Source organism: Miscanthus floridulus, chromosome 10, assembly GCF_019320115.1.
Source record: "Miscanthus floridulus cultivar M001 chromosome 10, ASM1932011v1, whole genome shotgun sequence".
Taxonomy (NCBI): Eukaryota; Viridiplantae; Streptophyta; class Magnoliopsida; order Poales; family Poaceae; genus Miscanthus; species Miscanthus floridulus.
The window spans coordinates 134,012,443-134,035,077 of NC_089589.1; the positions used below are offsets into that span (position 1 = coordinate 134,012,443).

At 41.0% G+C, this 22,635-nt stretch overlaps 1 protein-coding gene across 1 annotated transcript; it reads right to left on the reverse strand.

Annotated features, from left to right (window-relative positions):
* Window positions 1-17,304: 17,304 nt before the first annotated feature.
* LOC136489719 (E3 ubiquitin-protein ligase EL5-like) lies at window positions 17,305-17,873 on the reverse strand. The gene is made up of 2 exons (XM_066486281.1): window positions 17,636-17,873; window positions 17,305-17,591 (listed from the first exon to the last, which is right to left on the reverse strand). Exons 1-2 carry the CDS (start codon window positions 17,871-17,873, stop codon window positions 17,305-17,307), a joined length of 525 nt encoding a protein of 174 aa, XP_066342378.1.
* Window positions 17,874-22,635: the final 4,762 nt, after the last annotated feature.

Sequence of the window (22,635 nt, forward strand, 5' to 3'; positions counted from 1 at the left end):
ATGTTCAACTATCTCAGCAAATCACTTTTGCCCTATGGAAATAGAGATTATAGTTCTGCCTCCCTTTCAGGCCAGTGGTTACCACCACATCGCCATGTTGCCCTGTCATCCACTCTCTACCTCCTTGACCCTGCCCCACCTAACCTCGCCATCATGGTGCCCCCAACCTTAGTTCCCGACCGCAGTGGTCTTTGGGGGTGCGGTGGGGGAGGGTGGAGCAGACATCAAACCCTTAACTTAGTGGCTCCTCTTCATTATAATTTTCTTGGAGCAACATATATGACATAAATTGAATGACCAAGAGATAGCAGGTAAATCGGCTAGAGTAATCGGACAGAGGTGTGCCAACTAACCAGCTGTCAGGTACGGAGAAAAAGAAAAGAACCAATTTCAATTTGATCAAAAGAGAAAACGGTACTCAATAAGGCATATCATCATTAGCAAAAGCTGTCTAGCAGAAAAACTTGTATCATGCCATTAATACATTAGCAGATAATCAAGAAGTAGGAAACGTAGATGAAAATATATACAAATCAATCGGGAAAGTAATTAATAAGTAACAACTAGCGCTAGCAGGAAATAAATGAAATCAAAGCCGATATGGAGTATATATCTAATAGATCTGGCAAAGAATTAAATCAAAGATGACAATAAATATAATAGCTAGTAGCATTACAGCAGTAGGGATATATACACAAAGGAAAGGAATTAATTAAAAATGAAGAGGGATACCTCCAGCGGCTTTGGCTGCTGGCGATCCGCAGAGAAGAGCTCATGGAGCTGGAGGCTGCCACTGTTGCGCCCTGTCTCCTCCGGGAACAGGCAGTAAGAAGGAACTTCTGCCATTGCGCCTACAGCCGATTGCTCGCGCATAACCTCCTTGTGCTTGTTATCACGTCCAGCACCAGTGGTGCTCCTCCTTGATGAACTTCCTTGGCATGGATCCATGGATCACTTGCCTATATATATATATATATTTCTTAACTTGTTATAAATAAGAAAATCATGCTTATCTGTTTAATAAACGGAAATACTGCAGATTGTAACTACAGAGATTGTAACTACATGTACTAGCACCTATATAGTAGATCTAGAGCAGAGAAATTGAAACAACAGTACCCCGCGCGCTCTTTATTTATACAGAAGGAGCACAAACCTCACAGAACAGGAAACAGACCTGAAATTCTTGACAGAAAGAAGAACCGGAACACAGTTGAAAATTGATAGCGTAGCTGTACAGGTACAGTGCCTGCGATGAATCGCAAATAAGAGCATATACATATAAATACACACACATCGAAATATAGATTAACATGATTTGGAGACGACTCACCTCTCGATCTGCTTGAGACTGAGAAAAAGCCTGCTATATCGGAATTTAAGAAGTGAATAGCTAGAACAGAATGGGCTCTAGCTATCCTGGGTACTGCTGATTTATTCTGCTGCTAGCCTGCTACTACTGGTTAATAAAGTTAGAGTAAAGTTTATGGACGGTCCTCGAACTTATAGGGGTGTGTCATCCCAGTCCTCGAACTCAGAAAGTATGTCATTTCAGTCCTTCAACTTTGTTTGAGTCTCGTATTCATCCAAATGGGTATGGATTCGAGAGAAACAGCCATGAAGTTTACTCTTTGTACTATGGAAAACAATAATAATAATTAAAGCAGTAGCACTATATGACATAATCTTGTAGTTGTGGCTTGGATTTCATCCTCAAAAGAGAGAAATGTCCAAGTAACAAGCACACCATGCGTGACAGATCAGTTACTAGTGGAGGCGACGACCAGAGAAGAGAGCAGAGACTCTGCATGCATGGCTGCAGGTTTTCGTGAGGATTTGGTTGGAAAGGTAGTCACGTAGTAGTAACGGATATGGCTAGTGGCAGAGACCACTGTCAAGGCGGCCTGCCATAGCCACAGTAGGCTACAAGATCTTGGCCGAAATTCACTTATTTAGTGTTTCCCGACTTGCAAATATAATGTGTGTTACGGTTCAATATTTCATTTTTATATGCGAGTTTGAAAGAACCCAAGAATCAGTTCCAATGTCTAATATAGTTGAAAGCAAATTCTTTGTGCAACATGAGCGTCAACAAATTGATTTCTAGTTGCTGATACCCTTGTCATATATTTGTCTGAGATTATTACTCACTACCGGAGACAAAGAATTTGTCGAGTGCCAAGTGGTTTGCCGAGTGTTTTTTTTTCGGGCACTCGGCAAACACATCTTTGCCGAGTGTTTTTTTCGGGCACTCGGCAAAGAAGCTCTTTGCCGAGTGTTGTTTTTGACACTTGGCAAAGCAGCTCTTTGCCGAGTGTTTTTTTTGACACTCGGCAAAGAGCTTCTTTGCCGAGTGTTTTTTTTTGACACTCGGCAAAGAAAATTTCAAAGCATATTTTGAAGCAGTAAATTAATTCAAATAAAAAAGTTTTCAACTACAAAGTTGTACAACTCATCAAAATGTACAATGTTTGTTTTGGTCTTTTCTTCATATGACAAAGTGAAAGTAAATTTGTTCACAAATCTAACATATCTCTCTTGTAGTTTATGAAACTACAAGAGAGATATATAAGATTTGTGAACATTGTTAGAATGACCATGACGGATGAACAGATGACCAAACAACCAAAATAAACTTTGTAGATCTCGAAAAGTTATGAAACATTGTAGTTGGAAACTTTTTGATTTGAAAAGATCTAGTCATGAAAAACTGCGTTTGAATTTCCAAATTTTAAAATTTAAATTTTGTAAACGACCTCGAATGGAAAAACTTTCTAAACTAAAAGTGTAGATCTCGAAAAGTTATGAAACATTGTAGTTGGAAACTTTTTGATTTGAAAACATCTTGTCATGCAAAACTGCGTTTGAATTTCCAAATTTTAAAATTCAAATTTTGTAAATGACCTCGAATGGAAACACTTTCTAAACTAAAAGTGTAGATCTCGAAAAGTTATGAAACATTGTAGTTGGAAACTTTTTTATTTGAAAACATCTTGTCATGCAAAACTGCGTTTGAATTTTCAAATTTTAAAATTCAAATTTTGTAAACGACCTCGAATGGAAAAACTTTCTAAACTAAAAGTGTAGATCTCGAAAAGTTATGAAACATTATAGTTGGCAACTCTTTGATTTGAAAACATCTTGTCATGCAAAACTACGTTTGAATTTCCAAATTTTAAAATTCAAATTTTGTAAACGACCTCGAATGGAAAAACTTTCCAAACTAAAAGTGTAGATCTCGAAAAGTTATGAAACATTGTAGTTGACAACTTTTTGATTTGAAAACATCTTGTCATGCAAAACTGCGTTTGAATTTCCAAATTTTAAAATTCAAATTTTGTAAACGACCTCGAATGGAAAAACTTTCTAAACTAAAAGTGTAGATCTCGAAAAGTTATGAAACATTGTAGTTGGCAACTTTTTGATTTGAAAACATCTTGTCATGCAAAACTGCGTTTGAATTTCCAAATTTTAAAATTCAAATTTTATAAATGACCTCGAATGGAAAAACTTTCTAAACTAAAAGTGTAGATCTCGAAAAGTTATGAAACTTTGTAGTTTACAATTTTTTTATTTGAATTCGTTTAGGGCCTCAAACAAGCAATTTACACTCGGTTTAGTATAATATATTGGGAACTAAAACGGAATCCAGACATAAGTGATAGGGTGGTGTAGTGGTAGAGGAGGTTAATGCGTAGCGGGAGGTCTCGGGTTCGAATCCCGTTGGCCGCGTAGCCGTGAAATTTAGGCGAAAAAGTCGGAGATGGGTGGGCACTGACCGGTGTGGGCCTCCACCAATTAAAAAAATCCATTTTTTCGGTAAAAATTTCCATTTTTTTCGGGGTTTTTTTTTGTTCCAACTTTGCCGAGTGCCCGATAAAAGACACTCGGCAAAGACGTCTTTGCCGAGTCATTTTTTGCCGAGTGTGATTCGCCGTGTGTTTTCTGTCTTTCGCCGTGTGTTTGGGGCACTCGGCAAACTCAAGGAGTCCGGTAGTGACTAGTAGGTCCCACCACTTGTGTACTTTTTTTGTCATATTTTTTGTGACTTTACATGGTTGGTATTTGAAAATTATTTGTGGTAACTGATAACTAAAAAATCTAAAATATCAAAAATCTATCAATGATAGAAAAGAATAATAAGCCAAATCTAAAAGGATCCTGGTATCAAAAATATTTTCTATGATTATTAGCGGTGGCTCTACTTCTACAAGAAGTCAAACTTGCAACCCAAATAATGTGTGTTCCCTTGTAAAGCATCATGGTAGATGACTTTTTTAAGATTATATCTATATCTATATCTATATCTATATCTATTTCTATATCTATATTTGTATCTATCTGTATTCGTATCTGTATCTGTATCTATATCTGTATCTATATCTGTATCTGTATCTGTATCTATATCTCTACCTCTATCTCTATCTCTATCTCTATCTCTATCTCTATCTCTATCTCTATCTTTATCTATATCTATATCTATATCTATATCTATATCTATAGTATTAAAAATGTTATTTTTGTTGTTCATCTGTCACCCTCATTCTCCTCCTGGTTCTAGCTATCGGTGAGCCCTGACCTCGCGGCGTGTGCCACTGAGAATCAGCGATTGGGATGCAAAAGGATTGGATACGAACCGATATTGTTGATATCATATTTGTTTTCATATTTTTCCTCGGATTCAGCGTCAGACACGGATAGGTAACAACTACGATTTGTATCGGATATGAATACGAATAATATATATCGAATACAGGATGAGTTCGACATGGATACTGTCAGCTATGAATATTTCTCTGGACATTGAGTAAAATGGACATCCACATATATAAGATGTGCTGCAGTCATTTGACCACTCTATGATTCCTAATTATAACTAGATTATATGTGTAGAAGCAAATTATCGTTCATATACAAGTCGCATTGTCATGTTTTTTGAAAGTTGAGTTGCATTATTGTCATAGCTTTCATAACTTATGCACACCTAAGCCGATATCTTATGAGTAGTTGAGTACATATACAAAAATCATACAAAAAATAAGAAAAAGAAAATGAGCTGGGACATACAAACTAATTAGACTTGACCAAGCAGGCTGTGGTGTTGTGTGCTTCATGGGCTTGGGCCAACACATCCTGCTAAGCCGTGCGGATGCGAGCAGTCAAGTCTCAAGACTAAGCAGCATGCGAGTATGCTAGTTTTAGTGCCACCTCGATGCCTATGACTGACGCCACACTGCTGGGCTACCCTGAGGTTCAAAGGATGGATAATAATATTGTATTATTATGTTAACACATTTGCACATTTATATTTTATTTATGTTTATATTTATATTTATATTTATTTTAAATTTGATTTTTTTAAAAAATAAAAAAATTAGTTTATATATATTTAAAAGTTTAAATTTAGATATGGATATATTTTTTTTAATATCATTCAGATATCTGATATCCTGCAGATATTGATGAGATTGTATTTGCATTCATCATCCGTGTAAAGAATTCTAATTTATTCGATATATGAGAAATCATCTAAACATCTGACAAAAATATTGACAAAAAAATTCTGTATCAGCATGTCAATCCCTTAGGACAGACGGGTGATTGGATAATATTTGTACCATTTGCATCCCTAGTCGGCGAAGTGCCGAAGCGAGAGGAGCATCATTCCTTTGGATACACACATCACCTCTCTTATCACTATCCAAGGGCCAATTGAGCTCAGACGCGGCAATTAAATATAACGGGAAGCTTATTCCTAAGCTGTCCTTTTCCTGATTTTGGGAGTAGATACCTAATAATATTATCATTTTTAGGAACATTGGTGTTGTTATACTATGTACTCGGGTAGCCCCGTCTTTATTAAGCAAAAAGGCCCAACCAAGACGAAGTGGGCCAGGGGAGCTATACAGGAGGCCCAAATTGGATAGGATATTTCATTTACGTGGTGGACAAGGCATACCAAGGTATACTTAGCAACCAACTCTATCGAACTAGACTTTCTTATAACAAGCTAGGTGTGGCAGAACCTCTCAAGTTATGTTGATTTATGTGCACTGTCATTGTCTTGGAGACTTCTGACCAATATGCTTCGGACTCAGACAACTCCAGTAGTATGTATGGTGTCCTCGAGGGATCCCGAATCATCAACTTTGTTCAACTATTGAGGATCGTTACAGATAAGCATTGCAGTATTACAACAGTTGATATAAATATTTTACATTAGAGTAAATGTGCGGAAGTATTACAAACCATTTATTTAAGTCTTACAAACCATAAGCTTTTTCCTTCTCAGACATAGTAGGGTAGCATGTACTAACATAATATACAACACACAACAAAAGATCATCCTGCCCATGTATGAGAGGTAAAGCACAACACTTACTGCTGGCTATCTTCTTCCAGAACCGTCATACAACATGGGCAAAACCCACTTGCTGCTGAGGTTGACCTGTAGCAGTGGTTAACTAACGTGAGTACTAAATTGTATTATGCAAGACATAACCGGAAAAAAAGAAAAAACTCGAAGGGTATGAAAAGATTTAAGGGATGCAAGATGGTCCATAGCAAGTATCAAAAGTAACTTTGCATAAAAGCTTACTATTGATGGATCCTTATTTTCAAGTTTTAGCTCAAATTAAGTAATCCAGGTTTGCACTATACCAATTCCAACACTTCATTAAGTCTCACATCTCATGTTCATAAGTATCCTTGCCATCGCCAGCTCCTGCGACGGTAGGATGGCCGACGGCTGAGCGGCGGAACAGCGAGGCGAGCATGGTGGTGGCGGTGGCTAGGGTTCGACGACATGACGCTAGGGTTCTAGGCGACGTGGTGGCTCGAATTAGGGCTTGGCGAGGGCGTATCGATGCCGGGGCTCGCTATTTAAGGGCCTCGTGGCGTGGGACGCACGCCACCGAGAGGAAATGGGGAGAATACGGACACGGCCACGACGGAGGAGTCCGCGTCGCTTACGGCTGAAGGTGGGAGATGATTCTAACAGAGCGGGTCCACCGGTCAGCGTTAGCAGGAGAGAGGGCGAGCTATCAGAGAGAGAAAGAGAAGACACGGGCGAGGCTGCCGCTGAGCTAGCTGCGGCTGCGGCATGGGCCTGTGCGGGGAAGAGCTAAGGGGGAAGAGGGGCCGGGCTGGATTGGGCCATAGGGCAAAGAAGCAGGCCGTCCGGACAAGGGAGCAAGTCGCCTGAGCCAAAAAAGAGAGGAGGGAGATAGAGAGAGCAGCTTTTCCATTTTCCTTTTTGTTTTCTCATTTCAAAACCAATTTCAAATATAAACCAAATCAAATTTGAATATGGTTTAAAATACACTTTTCAATTCAAAAAAAAATAAGCAATTTTGATAAGTTTTCCAAAAAAAATTACAACTTTTTAAATTCTTTTATTTTCCAATTCTTTTTCTTTTCTTTTCTTTTATTTCAAAGCCATTTCGAAACCATTTTCAAAAGCGATTTGAATTCATTTTGAATTTTGGATTCAACCACTCATTGCAATAGATCAAATGCACTGGCATGTATGCGCATCCATGTTGCTACTCCTTATGATGAATTTTAATTTAATGAAAATATTATTTTCTTATATTTTATGAGCACAAAAACAAGTATTTAAATCAATTTAACTTTATTTTAGAAAAGGCAAATTTTAGGGTGTTACAGTGGGTTATGTAAATCCTATCGCGAAACTCATTTTATTGAGAGTGCTCCACATACCATCATGAAGTTAGTTGTTTCGCATTTGAGTGCTCCATGCACCACCATGAAGATGACTATCCCGCCACAAAATTTTCTATTTTCATCAGAGTGGTCATTTTCATGAGAGTCAACATGCACCGCCACGAAATATGGTTTGTTGGTTTTTAGTGGAAAAATAAATTGCTTAAATATAATACTGGAGAATCAAGAACATGAACAAAAGTTCTCCTTTTAATCTGCAGCGAACTTTTGCAACTAGTCTTTCTCCCTTTTCCTAACTTGTAAACATACCTAATTTAGTTGAAGAGAGTGCCCAAAGCATATAAAAAGATTCCACGTTGCAACATTTGTAGGCAACCGGCCCAACCGCCTCGAAGCCTATATTGAAAACACCTCCCAAAAGAGTTTGTGTTGTAGTGTCATTTACCTCTGTTTCTAACACACACCGCCGCCGCCTTGTCATGGCAGAAAAGGCGGTGGACACCCCAACACTGCCTAGGCTGGAGGCAGAGGAGGCTGGGGGCGCAACGAATGGAGAAAGAAGTGGCAACAGTTGAATGGGTGGCTCTGTGGCCACAGGAAGAAATAGGAAAAAACTAAGGCTGGCGAACGAGATCTAGACCATAAATTTCATATCCAATGGTTAAAAATCCAACAGATCTTTTTCCAACAAAATTCCATCATAAGACATCTAAACGGTCACTTTTCTTAAAGTAAAATGTTGGATATACATACACCACACAATGCACATGTTGACCACTGAATGCACCAAAACGTGTTATGTAACCTTTTCGGGATAAATCTAGGAAAGAAATATGAGCATCTATATTGAGTCAGTGTTGAACATTTGGGTAGGTTATTGCTACACACGCCTACTAATATATCAACAATGTTTGATGTCTTAGAATACAATGCCACAAAAGAATAAATTCTGATGTGTTCGAATCTAATAAGTATTAGAACTAGTTGTATTGAGTGTAAACATACCCTGCTTTGTACAAACACTACTACACAAACTTCATCACCGCCGTTTCGTAGCCCCTCTTCTTGTTTTAGCCAGTGTTTGTAAAAGTGGTTAGTGGTAACAAAGGTTATCACTGCCGGTTCAGAACTGGCGGTGATATAATTTCCATCGCTGCCGCCAGCATTCGATCCACTAGTGACAAACTGGACATTATCATCTGTCTAGCATACAATCCAGTGGTGATGAAGTTGTACATCACCGTTGGTCAGGAATATGATCAGGCTGTGACGAAGAGCTCATGACCACTGTTGTGTTGTTTGGTTAGGCGGTGAGGAAGCGACTTTTATTGCCGTTGCGGTGTACGACCCGATGGTGATCAAGAGCTCATCACCACTAGTGTGTCGTTTGATTTGGACATGATGAAGAGCTCATCACCGCTCGTGCACCATTTGATTCAGCTGTGATGTCTTGATCATCATCGCATATTTTACTATATCACCAATGGTTTATCTAGTGCCGGCGGTAATAATGCATCTTTAGAAAACTAATTTAGATATAAAATCAAGTCCAAGACCTACACAATGCACCAAAATATACATCCGGTTCAAGTCAGGAGTCCCCGACCACAATGTTTCCTCAAGAACATGGGATATAAACTTGAACACAAGTCCAAGCTAAAAACACAAATATATATTTATATATCAATGCAATGGTCTCCATTCAGATTCAAGACTTGGTCGATAATGAAACCATCAAATTGTTCTTAAAGCTTATATATCTCTATATTAGTAACCTTGGTGAAAATTGTTTTCACCGCTGGTCGGGATATTATTCCATGGCGGCCGATGATGAAAACAATTTTCACCATCAGTAGTTTGTCGCCCCACTGTGCCCCGTCGGCCTTTGAACCAATGGTGAAACTTTACCCCTGCCACTACCAGACTCAGAGTTTTTCCTGACGACCAAAAACCGTCGGGAAAATACCAAAATCCGTCAGGAAATATATTCATGACGGGCAACAGTCAGGAACACACCGACAGGAACAGCTTGACAGGAAAGGTTGACTTTTCTTGATGGCTAACCGTCTGGGAACATTTCCTGACGGCCACAATTTGACCACTCAAACCTAAATCCCACCACCTTAACCATCAGGAATTCCCGTCAGGAAAACAAACCGGCAGGATTAGTGATGTCTTTCCTGACACAAGCGCTGACAGGAGAAAATTATCATGCCGACAGGAAACACATATACACCACCAAAATTTCAATTTAATATACTGTAACCATTAATCCAGCAATTATACCTAAGTGATGCACTCATAAGGCATAGTTAATCAACATATGTGTACTCATTGTCCATAAAAAATATGTTATTCATCACATTCGCATGTCATCCAAATTCAAATAGCTGTGATTGATCGATACATGATCCCAACAATGAGAAATCAACAAGACAGCTCCTATAATGTGAGTTGAGATACTACACAGCAAGGCCAACCTCACTATATTGAGTTCAGAGGACATAATACCCACTGCACAAAATATTGCATAACACAACACAGAGTGAGGCTTTCAGCACTAGCAACTGATTATCAAACAGACTTGCCCTCCTATGCACCGACCTCCTGCAATTAGTGCTCCACGTCCAATGTGGTCATGCACCCCACTGCCATCTGCAAGTAAAGAAGAATTAGCTATTGGTCAGGCACATCCACAAGTATACAAGGGTTTCTATGCAGACTTTACAGAAAGATCCACACTCTTCAAATTTGTTGATGGCACACAAAAAAGGCATGCTCTAAAATGTTACCTGTCAAAGCAAACTTTAAACCATATCTTGCATGCTTGGCACAAGAACACCAGGTGTATCAAGCACATAAATACTGGGCTCAGTTGTAATCTGTACATGACAAATATGGTTGGTAGTTTATTCAGCAGATCACTAAAGAAAAGAAGCCACATATTTAAATTTCAGGAAATAAATATTACTTGTATTGTTAAAACCATTCAATGGAACAGGACTCATGGAGAAGAATTGCATTGTCATGGTTTATTGTGCAAACCAAAAGATTATTAATTTTTATACAAGCAAGCTACTACAGTACTGTAACCATATACAGAAAAAAATTATAAGACTAAACTTTTTTAAGAAGGGAAGACTAAACATTTAGCACACTAACATAGAAAGCCCAGGTCAACATAGCTAACTCGATCAAGTATTTAACTCAACTACTAATGAACAATGAAAAATTTCCAGAACATAGCAGCTTATACCTCTAATGTTCATGATTGGTTATCTCAACATATGCAAAATTGAAGCCGAATCTGTCAGCATCAGTTCTACTAAGAAGAGGCCAGAAACATTAAGTCAGCAAGATGTTGTATAAAACTAAACAAAGGGAACTCTTTCCTACTTGCGAGTTGAAATTCTAGTCTTAGTTTATATGTGAGGAAAACCCATGAAATACACAATGGAATATTAGTGCTGCTACACCATGCATCTTAAATTCAGCATACAGAAGGCATAATAAACAGTGCTAAATTTCAGATAATAGAAGCAGCATGACTGAGATACCTGCAAACTTATATTGTGCATAAATATTTGCTGCATTCAGCCAACTTATATTGCCTATAAGCAGTTGCTGGAAATGGAGTATGTAAGCTTGCCAAAGCTTAAGAGAGCTTTCCAACGTACAAGCCTTCATCATGTGCCTAAAAATTACAAATTAAGGAATTAGTATAATGTCAAAACATAACAGGAATAAGAATAAGGCATGGCTGGTTTCTTGTTTACTTACTGATAAAGGGATATGATATCTTGCACAATGTTAACGGCTCTATTCCTTGCAATTGAGCTAACCTTTGCAGCATGTGTGGAACCCTATAACCAGCTAATATTTGCATAATTTACTAAAACGAACTCAGTCAGCAACCTCTAATCGGAGTGCCATGGTAACCCTTCTGCCTATAAGAAGCCACTACATTATGCAGTTTAGTAGTTTAGATATAAATTTCAACCTAAACTTATAGCCTTTGAAGCCTGCTGCTAAAAAAAACGATGAAATTCCATACAGATCATGGGAATTATACTTTAGCTGTTCTGTCATTGCAAAAACACACTAACAAATCAAGCAAGCATATGCTGTTTCATGGCCCAAAAAAATAAACAAAAAGGTTGCAGTCTTGGTTCAACTTATTGAATTCTGCTACGACTATATGACTTAAATCATCACATTATTAGAAAAAAAAATCAAATCTAACATACTCAAAATGAATGCCATTGCTGCTGCTACTTGGCAGCAGATCTGATCCAAATCAAACACAGATATTGAACTGGACTGTCTGGATACATGCCCATCTGATGGCCCTGCAGCGCCAGCATTCGTCCCCAACCTAACTAGCCAATAATTTGCACCATTTCAATTTTCAGTTGAACCAACACTTTACAGCATGTGAGAAACCTAACTAGGCAATAATTTCCATATCATCCAGAATTAGCAAATCTGATTTGAGGTTGGGAGAGCAGATATGAAAGGGAGGTTGGGAGAGAGAGAGAGAGAGGGCACCCTATCATACGAGCGGGTTGGTGCGGCTTGACCTCGTGCGGTGGTGGCGGCATGGGTGCCGGTGCCGGAGAGGACAATGGGGCGCGAGCCTCTGGGGGCAACTGGGGGCAGCGGCGACGCAGGTGTCCTGATGCCCTAAGGGGCGGTGGCTCGGACGTCGAGGAGGTTAATGGGGGCGACGGCGCGGGCTTCGGGAAGGGCTCCGGAGCGGTGGCGCGGGTGTCGTGGAGGTCTTCGGGGACGGCGGCATGGGCTTTGAGGAGGGCCCGGGGAAGGTAGTGCGGCCGTCGGGGAGGGCGCTGGGGCTGGCGGCGTGGGTGCGAACTCAGAGGAGCCCAAGGGGCGGCGACAGATGTGAGTGGAGGAAGACCTAGGGGTGGCGGTGGCGCAAATTTGAATTGGTCGGGCTTTGTTAGGGTTTGGTAAGTTTTTATGTACCAACATGTGGGTCCTCAATTTTTCAGGAAAGCCGCCGCAGGTCAGAGGAAGCCTATCGGCCGGGAGCAGCCGTCAGGAATAATTGAAGAGCTCCTGACCGACGGTTTTATACTAGCCGACAGGAAATATTAAAGTTCCTAACGGTTTTTATACAACCGACAGGAAAACGAAAACCGACAGGAAAAACCCTGTGTCTGATAGTGTGCTGGTTCTGTACAAACCGACGGTGAAAACGGTGCTGCGAAAATGAAATCTGCTGTTGTGAAAGAAATGTTTTCGTCAAACTATATAATCTTAAAATGCATGGTGCTATTTTGCCGGTAATGGTCATTGGTTTTTCCGGACGTAGCATTTTCCCAGATATGAATTCAAGAACTTTAAAATCTGTAAGTGCTTGATCGAGGCTTCTACAAGCAACAAACGAAGAAAACAATGCTCTCTTTAGCAGTATATATATAAATATAGTAGATAAATTTACCCTAAAAAAATATAGTAGATAAATAGAGAGAATTATAGAGATAGATTATAGAGATAGAGATGGAGATAGAGATAGAGATGTACTGAATTTCATTTTTTTTAAAATGATGTACTGCATTCTTAATAGACATTGTAGTTGGTAGATGACCGTGAACCTCATGTGAATCTGCCGCATGGCTGTCTCGTCCTTTGCCACACAATGCCCGTACCGGCCACCACAGGAGGACGTCGGCGTCTGGTGGTCCTTTGCCACACAGGTGCCCGCACCGGCGCTGGCACTTACGCTGGAGTGCATGTACCGGTCGGCAGACGGTTGGGCTGAGCAGACGTGTTCAGTGTGCATGTCGGAGCTGGCCGACGGCGACATGGTAAGGGTGCTGAAGGTGTGCAAGCATTGCTTCCACACTGCCTGCATCGAGCCATGGCTGCGCGGGCACGACACCTGCCCGCTCTACCACGCTCCCACAACTGCCAAAGGCGGCCCGAACATGGGGACGTGAACCTAAGTAGCTAGCTGGCTAGCTCATGTACCCCTCTAGTTAATTTGATTTTGCGTGTACTAGATGTAAGATAACAAATCTCCAGCAATAGTTGGCGTTATAGCTGGCTATAGCTATTTTAAACAGTATCAATATTTGTACCTGTCGTGTGAAAGGATCAAATACGGCGACCAAGAGGGAATTGATTGGACTAATCGAAAATTCTCGCAAAATTTTAAACCTAACGCTTAGCTAAACTCACTCACGTGTCTAAAGATGTGTTGTAGTCTAATTGCACAAAAGTTTTACATGCTAAGTTCTAACTTCATACTAACACCACAATAATTATAAGAAAGTTTAGCATTCGATGAGATCTACATCTTTCTAGTTTTGATTTTTTATTTGAAGTTATTTAGGAAAAATATTTTTAAAAAATCCAAACATCTTCAAAATAAAAAACACAAAAGTGGAATGATGTATATTTCATTGAGCACTACAACCTTCTTAGAAAATAAGAATCTTTATGCGACATCATACATGAAAGATATGATTTTCTAATTGTCTTAATGATCTCAAATGACAAAACTCAATGGTATAAAGTTGTAGGTCTCATCTAGGGCTACAATTTTCATTTACAAAGTACCTTTATCCGACATTATACAAGAAAGATATGATTTTTTAAGGCGGCAAGACTTGGTACACGATTAATATGATATTGGAACTTTATTTTATTTGAGCATCTTACTGATCTCAAATGAAAAAAAAACACAAAAACTAGAAAGTTGTAGGTCTCATCGGAGACTACAATTTTGATATAAAAGTCATATTGATCCGAGGTCGTATGAAAAAGATAGGATTTTTCTAAGGTGGAGCCTTTGCCGCTGACATATGAGTCCCATCTATCAGATCCATGTAAGCGTTGAATGAACATGCTACATAGGATAGTAGGTCAGGTACACACTCATATGAACCTGGATTAGACCGCAGACAAAGTATATATTTTGGATCTTTGGGGACCTAGATGACATCTCTAGACAACTGTGCGGATGACTGATAAATTTTACTCGTCATTTTATACGAGGAATTCAAACTGTTCTTCATAAACAATTCATTGCCTGTAACCACATTTAATTTCACATTTTTATTGTTAAGATAAGGAGACTATATTTTTAATTGTCACAATATAATTGAAAAAGTAATTACATGCATCAGCAAAGAAAAAAACATATATAGAAAAGTAAATAATACAAATTAGCCAAATCAACATGAGCTTTAGCTAGGTGTCCTGTTGCCTGTTGTCTGGTTAGCCGCTAGCCTTTTTCCTTTTTTTTTTTTAGTGGAGCACTGTCTTTATTTATCCAACCAGGCCAGCCTTTTCCTGCGTGTAGCACATCACATTGTTCAGCTGCTTGGGCCAACACAACGAAGCAGTGTACAGAAACAAGCCACAGTGTACAGACGAAGCAGCATCGTAGCAGCGCAGGTCGCGTAATTAATCCCACCTCTCCAAGCCACGAAGCATTGCTACACCGCTTGTATAAAGTAAAACGAGGGGACTGGACAGTAACTCCACAGTTGGCAACGCCTCATGCCCTGATAGATGTTGAGCGTTCACTGCTAAGGCTCGTTTGTTGCTTATTATATAACAAAAGAAAGTAATAATTAAGTGTCTGTATGGAATGTATGACAGGCATAGAATGTCTGTAATAATAAATAAAGTAATAATTAAGTGCGTGTTTAGTGTTTCGTGTTTGGTGTGGTTCCAGCTTATGGAATGTATGACCGGCATAGAATAGAAAGTAATAATTAAGTTCCTATTTGGTGTGGTTCCAGCTCAAGTAGTGCTTCTGGCATGGAAAAGGTGAGGAGGCGTGATCCTGGCATGGAATGGGAGACGAGGAGCCGTTTGTTGTATGGTAGGCGGACCAAACTGTAGGCAGGAAGAGAGTTCTGGCATGGAGTGTATGACTGGCATAGAATGTTGCTAATAATGAAATAAATTAATAATTACGTGCCTGTCTGGGGTGGTTCCGGCTCGAGGAGCGCTGCGCTGGCATGGAATGGGTGAGGAGGAGCCGTTTTCTCGTATGGCAAGCGGTGGAGCGCTCCTGCTTCGTGGCATGCAATGGGTGAGGCGGAGTCATTTTCTCGAATGGAAAGTGGACCCACGATTTTGGTTTGCGGTACAAGTTTGGTGCAGACAGGAGCACTTCTGGCATGTAATAGGTGAGGAGGAGCGCTTCTAGCATGGAACGGTTGAGGAGGAGCCATTTTCTCGTATGCCAGGTTGACCCAAGATTTGAGGCTTCGGTAGAAGGGTTTACGCTCTGGTATAGGACACACCTGGAACGGAGCCCCTCCAAGCAGCCCCTAAATAAAAGTGAAATAAATTTTTAATTGGATCTTACTTAGGATAGTAGTTGGATATATTGACAAAAATTTCGGATATTAGGGATAAGTATCCAAATTCGTATTTGATATCTGAGAGAATTTGTGGATATCTAAAAAAATGTCTAAATTGCTAGTGGGCTAGTAAAATATCCATACTAGGCAATCCCGTGTTAGGGGCTACCCCACCATCGTGCGCTAAGGGCTGGCAAGCCTGCAACAGGGACTGCCCCTTCAGGGGCCAACGTGTACCAAGGGCTAGTGAGCCCGCGCCAAGAGCCCGCCCCACCTACTAGTCATGTACTGAGCGAGTGCCGTGTGCCTAGGGCCGGCAAGCCCATGTCATGGACCTCCGACCGAGCTGCTGCTAAGCGCAGAGGTTTGGTGTGCCCACGCCACTGATGGCGTGCTGCTGTTGCCGCTCGGAGGTGCTCTATATGCATCAGGAGGGGGAGACCAAGAAAGAGCGGGGGAAGAGAGGATAAGACAGAGCTCGGGAGAGAGAGGGGGAGGATAAGCCTACAGAGGGATATATATAGGTTCAGGCGTGAGTAGACTTTCTTAAATATGGATAATTTTCACTACGGGTTCTACATTTTCACTCGGCGGTGTTTGGATATCTTCTCTTAAACTTTAGTCCATGTAACATCGAATGTTTAAGCCAAGAGAGATTATCCCTACCGGTTCTTAACATTTTCACTCGGTGGTGAAAATATGGATAATTTTCACCTCCGGTTTGTACTACGAAGCAGTGGTAAAAATCATTAGCAACGGGTTTTCACAAAACCGGTGGTGAAAATGCCACTGACAAGAATAATTTCTGTAGACTGTAGTAGCAGTGAATACAAAAATCACAGTTAGAACAGCATATTAAACTTTACTACGACTAGTCGACTACCATATATGGTACTTATTTAACATGTAATAAGTTGTAAAGTTTGCTCAAACACACGAGGTACAGCACCTCCTCGTGTCGGCTACGTAATTTTTTCACAAAAAATATTGGTACCACAAATAAAAGTTCAACACTTCTAAGAGAAATATAAAATATTATGTGAACACTTGTCGATGTAACGAGTTCCATTCGAAGAAAAATTCGAATATCTCGTCGCAGCCTCTTATCTTTTGCCGCAGACAGCATGACGACGAATAACTTCATCTATTTCTGTAGTATATACAGTTCCAGTACGTCGTAATATAGAACCATGACTTACTTACTTATAGTAAGAGAAAACTGTTGACCGGCTGAACAGCACCGAGGAGTTCATGGCCATGGCCATGGCCACGCCTAGGTGTCGTCGCTGGGACCGGGAGCGATGAGCGGGGCGCGGCAGAGCGGGCAGGTGTCGTGACCGCGCAGCCACTCGTTGACGCAGGCGGCATGGAAGAAGTGCATGCACGCCGGCAGCACCCTGATGGCCTCGCCGTCGGCCAGCTCCGCCAGGCACACCCCGCACGAGTCCTCCCCACAGCCGTCCTCCTTCCTGTACGTGCACACCAGCGGCGGCTCGGCCCACCGCACCGGCGGCACCTCCACGGCGGCCACCGTGGAAGGATCCCTGTCGGCCAAGCCTCCTGCTCGGCTGCTCGGCTGACCCGCTCTGTCCCCACCACCGTACCGGTCGCCTGCTCCTCCTCGTCCTTCCGGAAGCCACAGCAGAGGAGCCTGAGCAGCACGACAAGGCCGGTGATGGCGACGAACACGATGGGCATCACATTGTCGTTCGCGTCACCGGGCTCGCCGGAATTCTGGCTGTAGTACGCCTGGCCGTACGCGCTGCCGTGCTGCAACGACGACAGGTGGATCTTGCTTCCACCGGCGGCATTGCTAGTGGTTGTGGCCATGGAATGATCCATCATCGGTTTTGTAGGTGGCTTAGACCACTACTACAAAACATACTTGTTGTCCCGGGCGATAACGGTCTTTAGTTCCGGTTACCACGCCGGGACAACGATCCCAGGACTAAAGGTGCCACCTTTAGTCCCGGGTCATCGAGCCAGGACTAAAGAGGGACCTTTAGTCCCGGTTGGTGTTACCGACCGGGACTAAAGGCCCTCCAGCCGAGCAAACGTGGCTGCACCCTTTAGTCCCGGTTGGTAAAGGTTCCTTTGCTTTTTCTTTTTTTTTGTTTAATTTGTTTTCAGTTCAGTTACACGTATTTGTTTAATATATAATATGTTTTTATGTACGTATTCTACGCTGCTAATATAAATACACGCACACATATAATTACATCTAATTCTCATCTCAAGCATTATTATATTCGAATAAAGTATGAAACTATATATATTATAGATATATATATATGTATATATACAACACTTTCATAATCTTGTTCTCGAAAATAACGATATCAATAAACATTTAATTTACATCATTTATTCCTTAGGATCAAAGTAGAACTCGCCGTTAGGATTTAGCACTTTTTCTAGAAGAAATCCTGCTATTGACTCTTGAACTGCTTTTAGATAGTCTTTTTGCATGACCCTTCGTTTCAACCATTCAGTTTTGCATTTGAAATAAAAGAAAAAGTATTAATACATATATATATATATATTCATTTAAAAATAAATAAAAAATTGATATATACGTACTCTGAGGACATCTTCAGGAGTTCTTCTTATGTGCGCAGTGATAAATTCACAAACGTAGTATCCACACAAGTTATTACCTGGTTGCTGCCGCAAACACCACTGTACGAGAAGAAGATTATTCTCATCATCTCACACGTAAATTGAAGTACGATATAGTAATTAAACACGTGGGGAAGTGTATATAGTACAACTTACAGGTATTTCAACTACATTAAGTGGTGCCTTGCAATCCTTGCGGTGTTGCCGAATAAACTCTTTCCAAACCCTGTGCGACCAATAATATACGATCGTTAATAAATTATAGCAAAGTCTATTCAATAATAGTTGTGCGCGAGAGATCGAAATTACCGCTGGATAATGTCTAACATATCTTGGTATAGTGCCCGCTCTTTTCTCAACGAGTCAAAGATTACTAACCGACTTGAGTTTAACTCAATGACAATGAGTATCCAGTGAAACCTGCATTGATTTATACACACACGTACATGCATATAAGTTGTATTGATATTACATAAAATGTGTAGACTACATTATTATTAACACTTACTCAAAGTTGTACGGGAAAAGTATTGTTGTCTTGTCGTGCTGCTTCACGAAGAACCTCATGATATTGTCCTGTGCTTCAGATACCCACCGCTCCTTGACAATAATACCGGTTTTGAATACGATATAAGGATCAATGAAGCCAACACTGGTGTCTTGTATTCTTTGGAGCTCTGACATCTGGAATCTGTATATAAATATAAGTTACATGTGAGGATAATTATATACACGTACGCATGGAAGTGAGTTTATTAAATAAAAGTAAGAATCACTTACAAACAAAAGGAGCTAATGATTGATTTGTCCAGAGCGTCCAAGTGGTATAGTTGATGCAATTCTTCGAAACTAATATGTAAGATATCATCGCCACAGAAGTAATGATGGTCTCTAAATCTGACAAAGATCCACTGCTCCCCCCTGCCACACGCCTGCATGTACCACTTGTTGAGCAAGTACATTTGCATACCCAATTCATTCAGAGCTGCAGGGTTGTACAGACTTTTGCCATATTTATAAGTCTTCCAGGTATCAACTTCCAGGTTCTGGATTGGAGCTTTGCCCGTCAATTGATCTAAGGTTAAACCAGTATCTTCAAAAAAGCATTAAGGGCTTGAACCGACACTTCTCCAGAGTTGTCTGGTCGATAGACTTCTATGTTGGAACCATATTCATTACCAACAACAAGATTTTGCATTGGTTGCTTCTGTTGTCCGAGCTGTGGGACATCCTTCCCTGATGCTCATTTCCTTTTCTTATCTGCATCATATGACTTCACGAGGGAGCGGTCATAGTCTGATAGTGGCGGAGGCTTATGAACTTCAATCATCTTTTTCTTGTGAGCTTCGACCTTCTGCCTCAGCTAATCTCATGGTATGTAAAAGTACGGCTTCTCCTTAAGCTTCGCTTGACTCTTGTTTTTTATATCTATAAAAAAATCTTTCACTTTTTTGTCTTCTTCAGCTGCTATTTGCTTATCAGTCTTTTCAGGAGGTATTTCTTGAGAAATAACTCTTTTTCTCGGGGTCTTCTTTGCCGCCGGGACCTTAGACGTCTTTGTAGTGCGTCGCTGTGGAGGGGGGGGGGGCGGTGTTGGAGACCGGCGTGGAGGCGATGAGGCCGGTGTTGGTGGAGAACGGCGTGGAGGCGTTGGAGATCGTTGTGGAGGCGGTGGGGCCGGTGTAGGAGTTGGAGATCGTTGTGGAGGCGATGGGGCCGGTGTAGGAGTTGGAGATCGCCGTGGGGATGAAGTCGTCTCGCCCCCCGCGACGCTGTGATGAGATGGGGAATGAATGATTGGTGGGCTAGGCTAGGGGGAGACCCTGCTACAAAAACAAGTTGTGGGTCAATTAGTGTTGAAGCCAATAGAAAATTAATGGAAAATAATATTTCATTCACTTTCATTCGTACCTAGGGTGAGGTAGGTCAAGCGGTGGTGCCCCAGGAATGATGATGAAGCGTTTGCGCCATTGAATAAATGTCTTCTCTGCTTCTCCTAGTGTCTTCTCCCCATCACCGCCTTCAATGTCAAGAGGAACATTACTGTAACCTTTGAGCACTCTATCGACCGAGACGCTAGCATATCCAGGTTGAATAACTGACCCATGGATTCTTGGTGTCTTCGTTCGGTCTATTGGAGATACAACCCCGACAACCACCATGATTGATGCATTATTACCATCTAGGATGTGCAGCTCACATGTTGTTAGAGGCTTGGTAATGTCATCAATAGGGAAGCGCAACCCAGCGTCATCTTGAATAACTGGCAGCTCCGTGGAAGCACAACTGCTTTTCATCTGACCAACGGGGCTAATGGTGACTCCCGGTGTTGATTGCGATTGCATTTGACTCATTGCTAGCTGCACTTGCCTCTTGATCTCCTCCTGCATTCTTGCCTCAAGAGATTTTTTCTCGTTCACATGATTCAAGCAATGCTTGTCGTGACTCATCAACAAATTGCTCCAATACACGGATTCGTTCTGCCTCCTCAACCTTCTTTCTCTAGCGGCTTCTGTAGGTATCCTTGTCTGCTGGGAATGCGTGTAGCCACGGAACCGCCCCATAGCCTCTTGTTCGACCACCATGTTCAGGATTCTCTAGGGCATATGTCAATTCATCCTTCTCTCTGTTGGGCTTGAAAACACCACTATCAGCTTCTTCCCTAGCACGAGCTAGTCTCTGTGTTGCTCTCTCAATTTTTTGGCTGAAAATTAGCTTGCCAGTGTCTGGGTCTAGGCTTCCCCCATGAGCGTAGAACCAATTCTTCGCGCGTTGAGGCCAGTTCTTCTCTATTGTTTCAGGTATGATTCCCTTGGCAGTAATCTCTGCTTCTTGGTTCTACCACTTGGGAATAGCACTCCTATAACCACCTGATCCGATGCGATGATGGTATTGCTTCTGTCGGGCATTCTGCCGATTCCTCATCACACGTTCCTCACTGTCTTGAGATGTCTTGTATTCTACGAAGGCATCCCAATGGGACTCCAACTTGACAAACGCCTTAGCATTGAAATCCGACGTAGCATTCTTCGAGATAAACTTTTTATACAATGTCTTCTTCCAACTCTGGAACAATGTTGCCATCTTCTTCATTGTCCAATCCCTCACTAGCTCCTTCAAAGCATCATCTGCTTGTAATGTGAAATGCTGAGTGATATCTCTCCAAGCTAGGTTCTTGTCACGATCAGATACAAAACTAACATTAGGAGCGGATATCTTCTGCTTCCATTCACGAGCACTAACTGGGATCCTATCCCTTACAATGAACCCACATTGATTGACATATGTCTGAGCATGTGGTCCCAATGGTTTGCCGGTGTCGGTGTCGAATTCTGATATTATGAAACGGCCCTCTAATGGCTTTTTTGGCCCTCGGACTTTCCTACTTTTGTCGGTGGTTGATGTAGATCCAGAGACCGGCTACATGAGTAGAAACACAACGATTAACAACAAATATACGTACGCATGCATCTATAAGAGATGATAGATAATCGAATATACCTCGCCAGTATTTTCTTGCGCGACAATTTGTTGATCTTCAACCACCGGCATATTCAGGATATCCTCATAATTAGCAAAGTACTGACTCGTGTCATCTACATCCACATTGGTGCCGGCGTTGATAATATCCGCCATTATGTTATCACTCAAGTTATCATCCGGAGCAGCCATTTATATCTTCAAGATAACACATAGATATAATTACTATGGTACATAACATAAGTACATGTGATAACACATATAGAATTACTAAATCCAATTAAATATAATAACAAATAATATTTCATAAGGATAAACAATAATAAGGTATAGGCTTTGGAATCGAATCAAAAACACTTTCGATCCAAAAACATGAAAATAAGTACATGTATATATATACACATAGAATGATACAATATATTTTCTCTCTCTCAACACATAGAAATAAGTGCATATGTCTATATCTCTAGATATGCATGTGATAACACATATGTGTCTCTCTAGA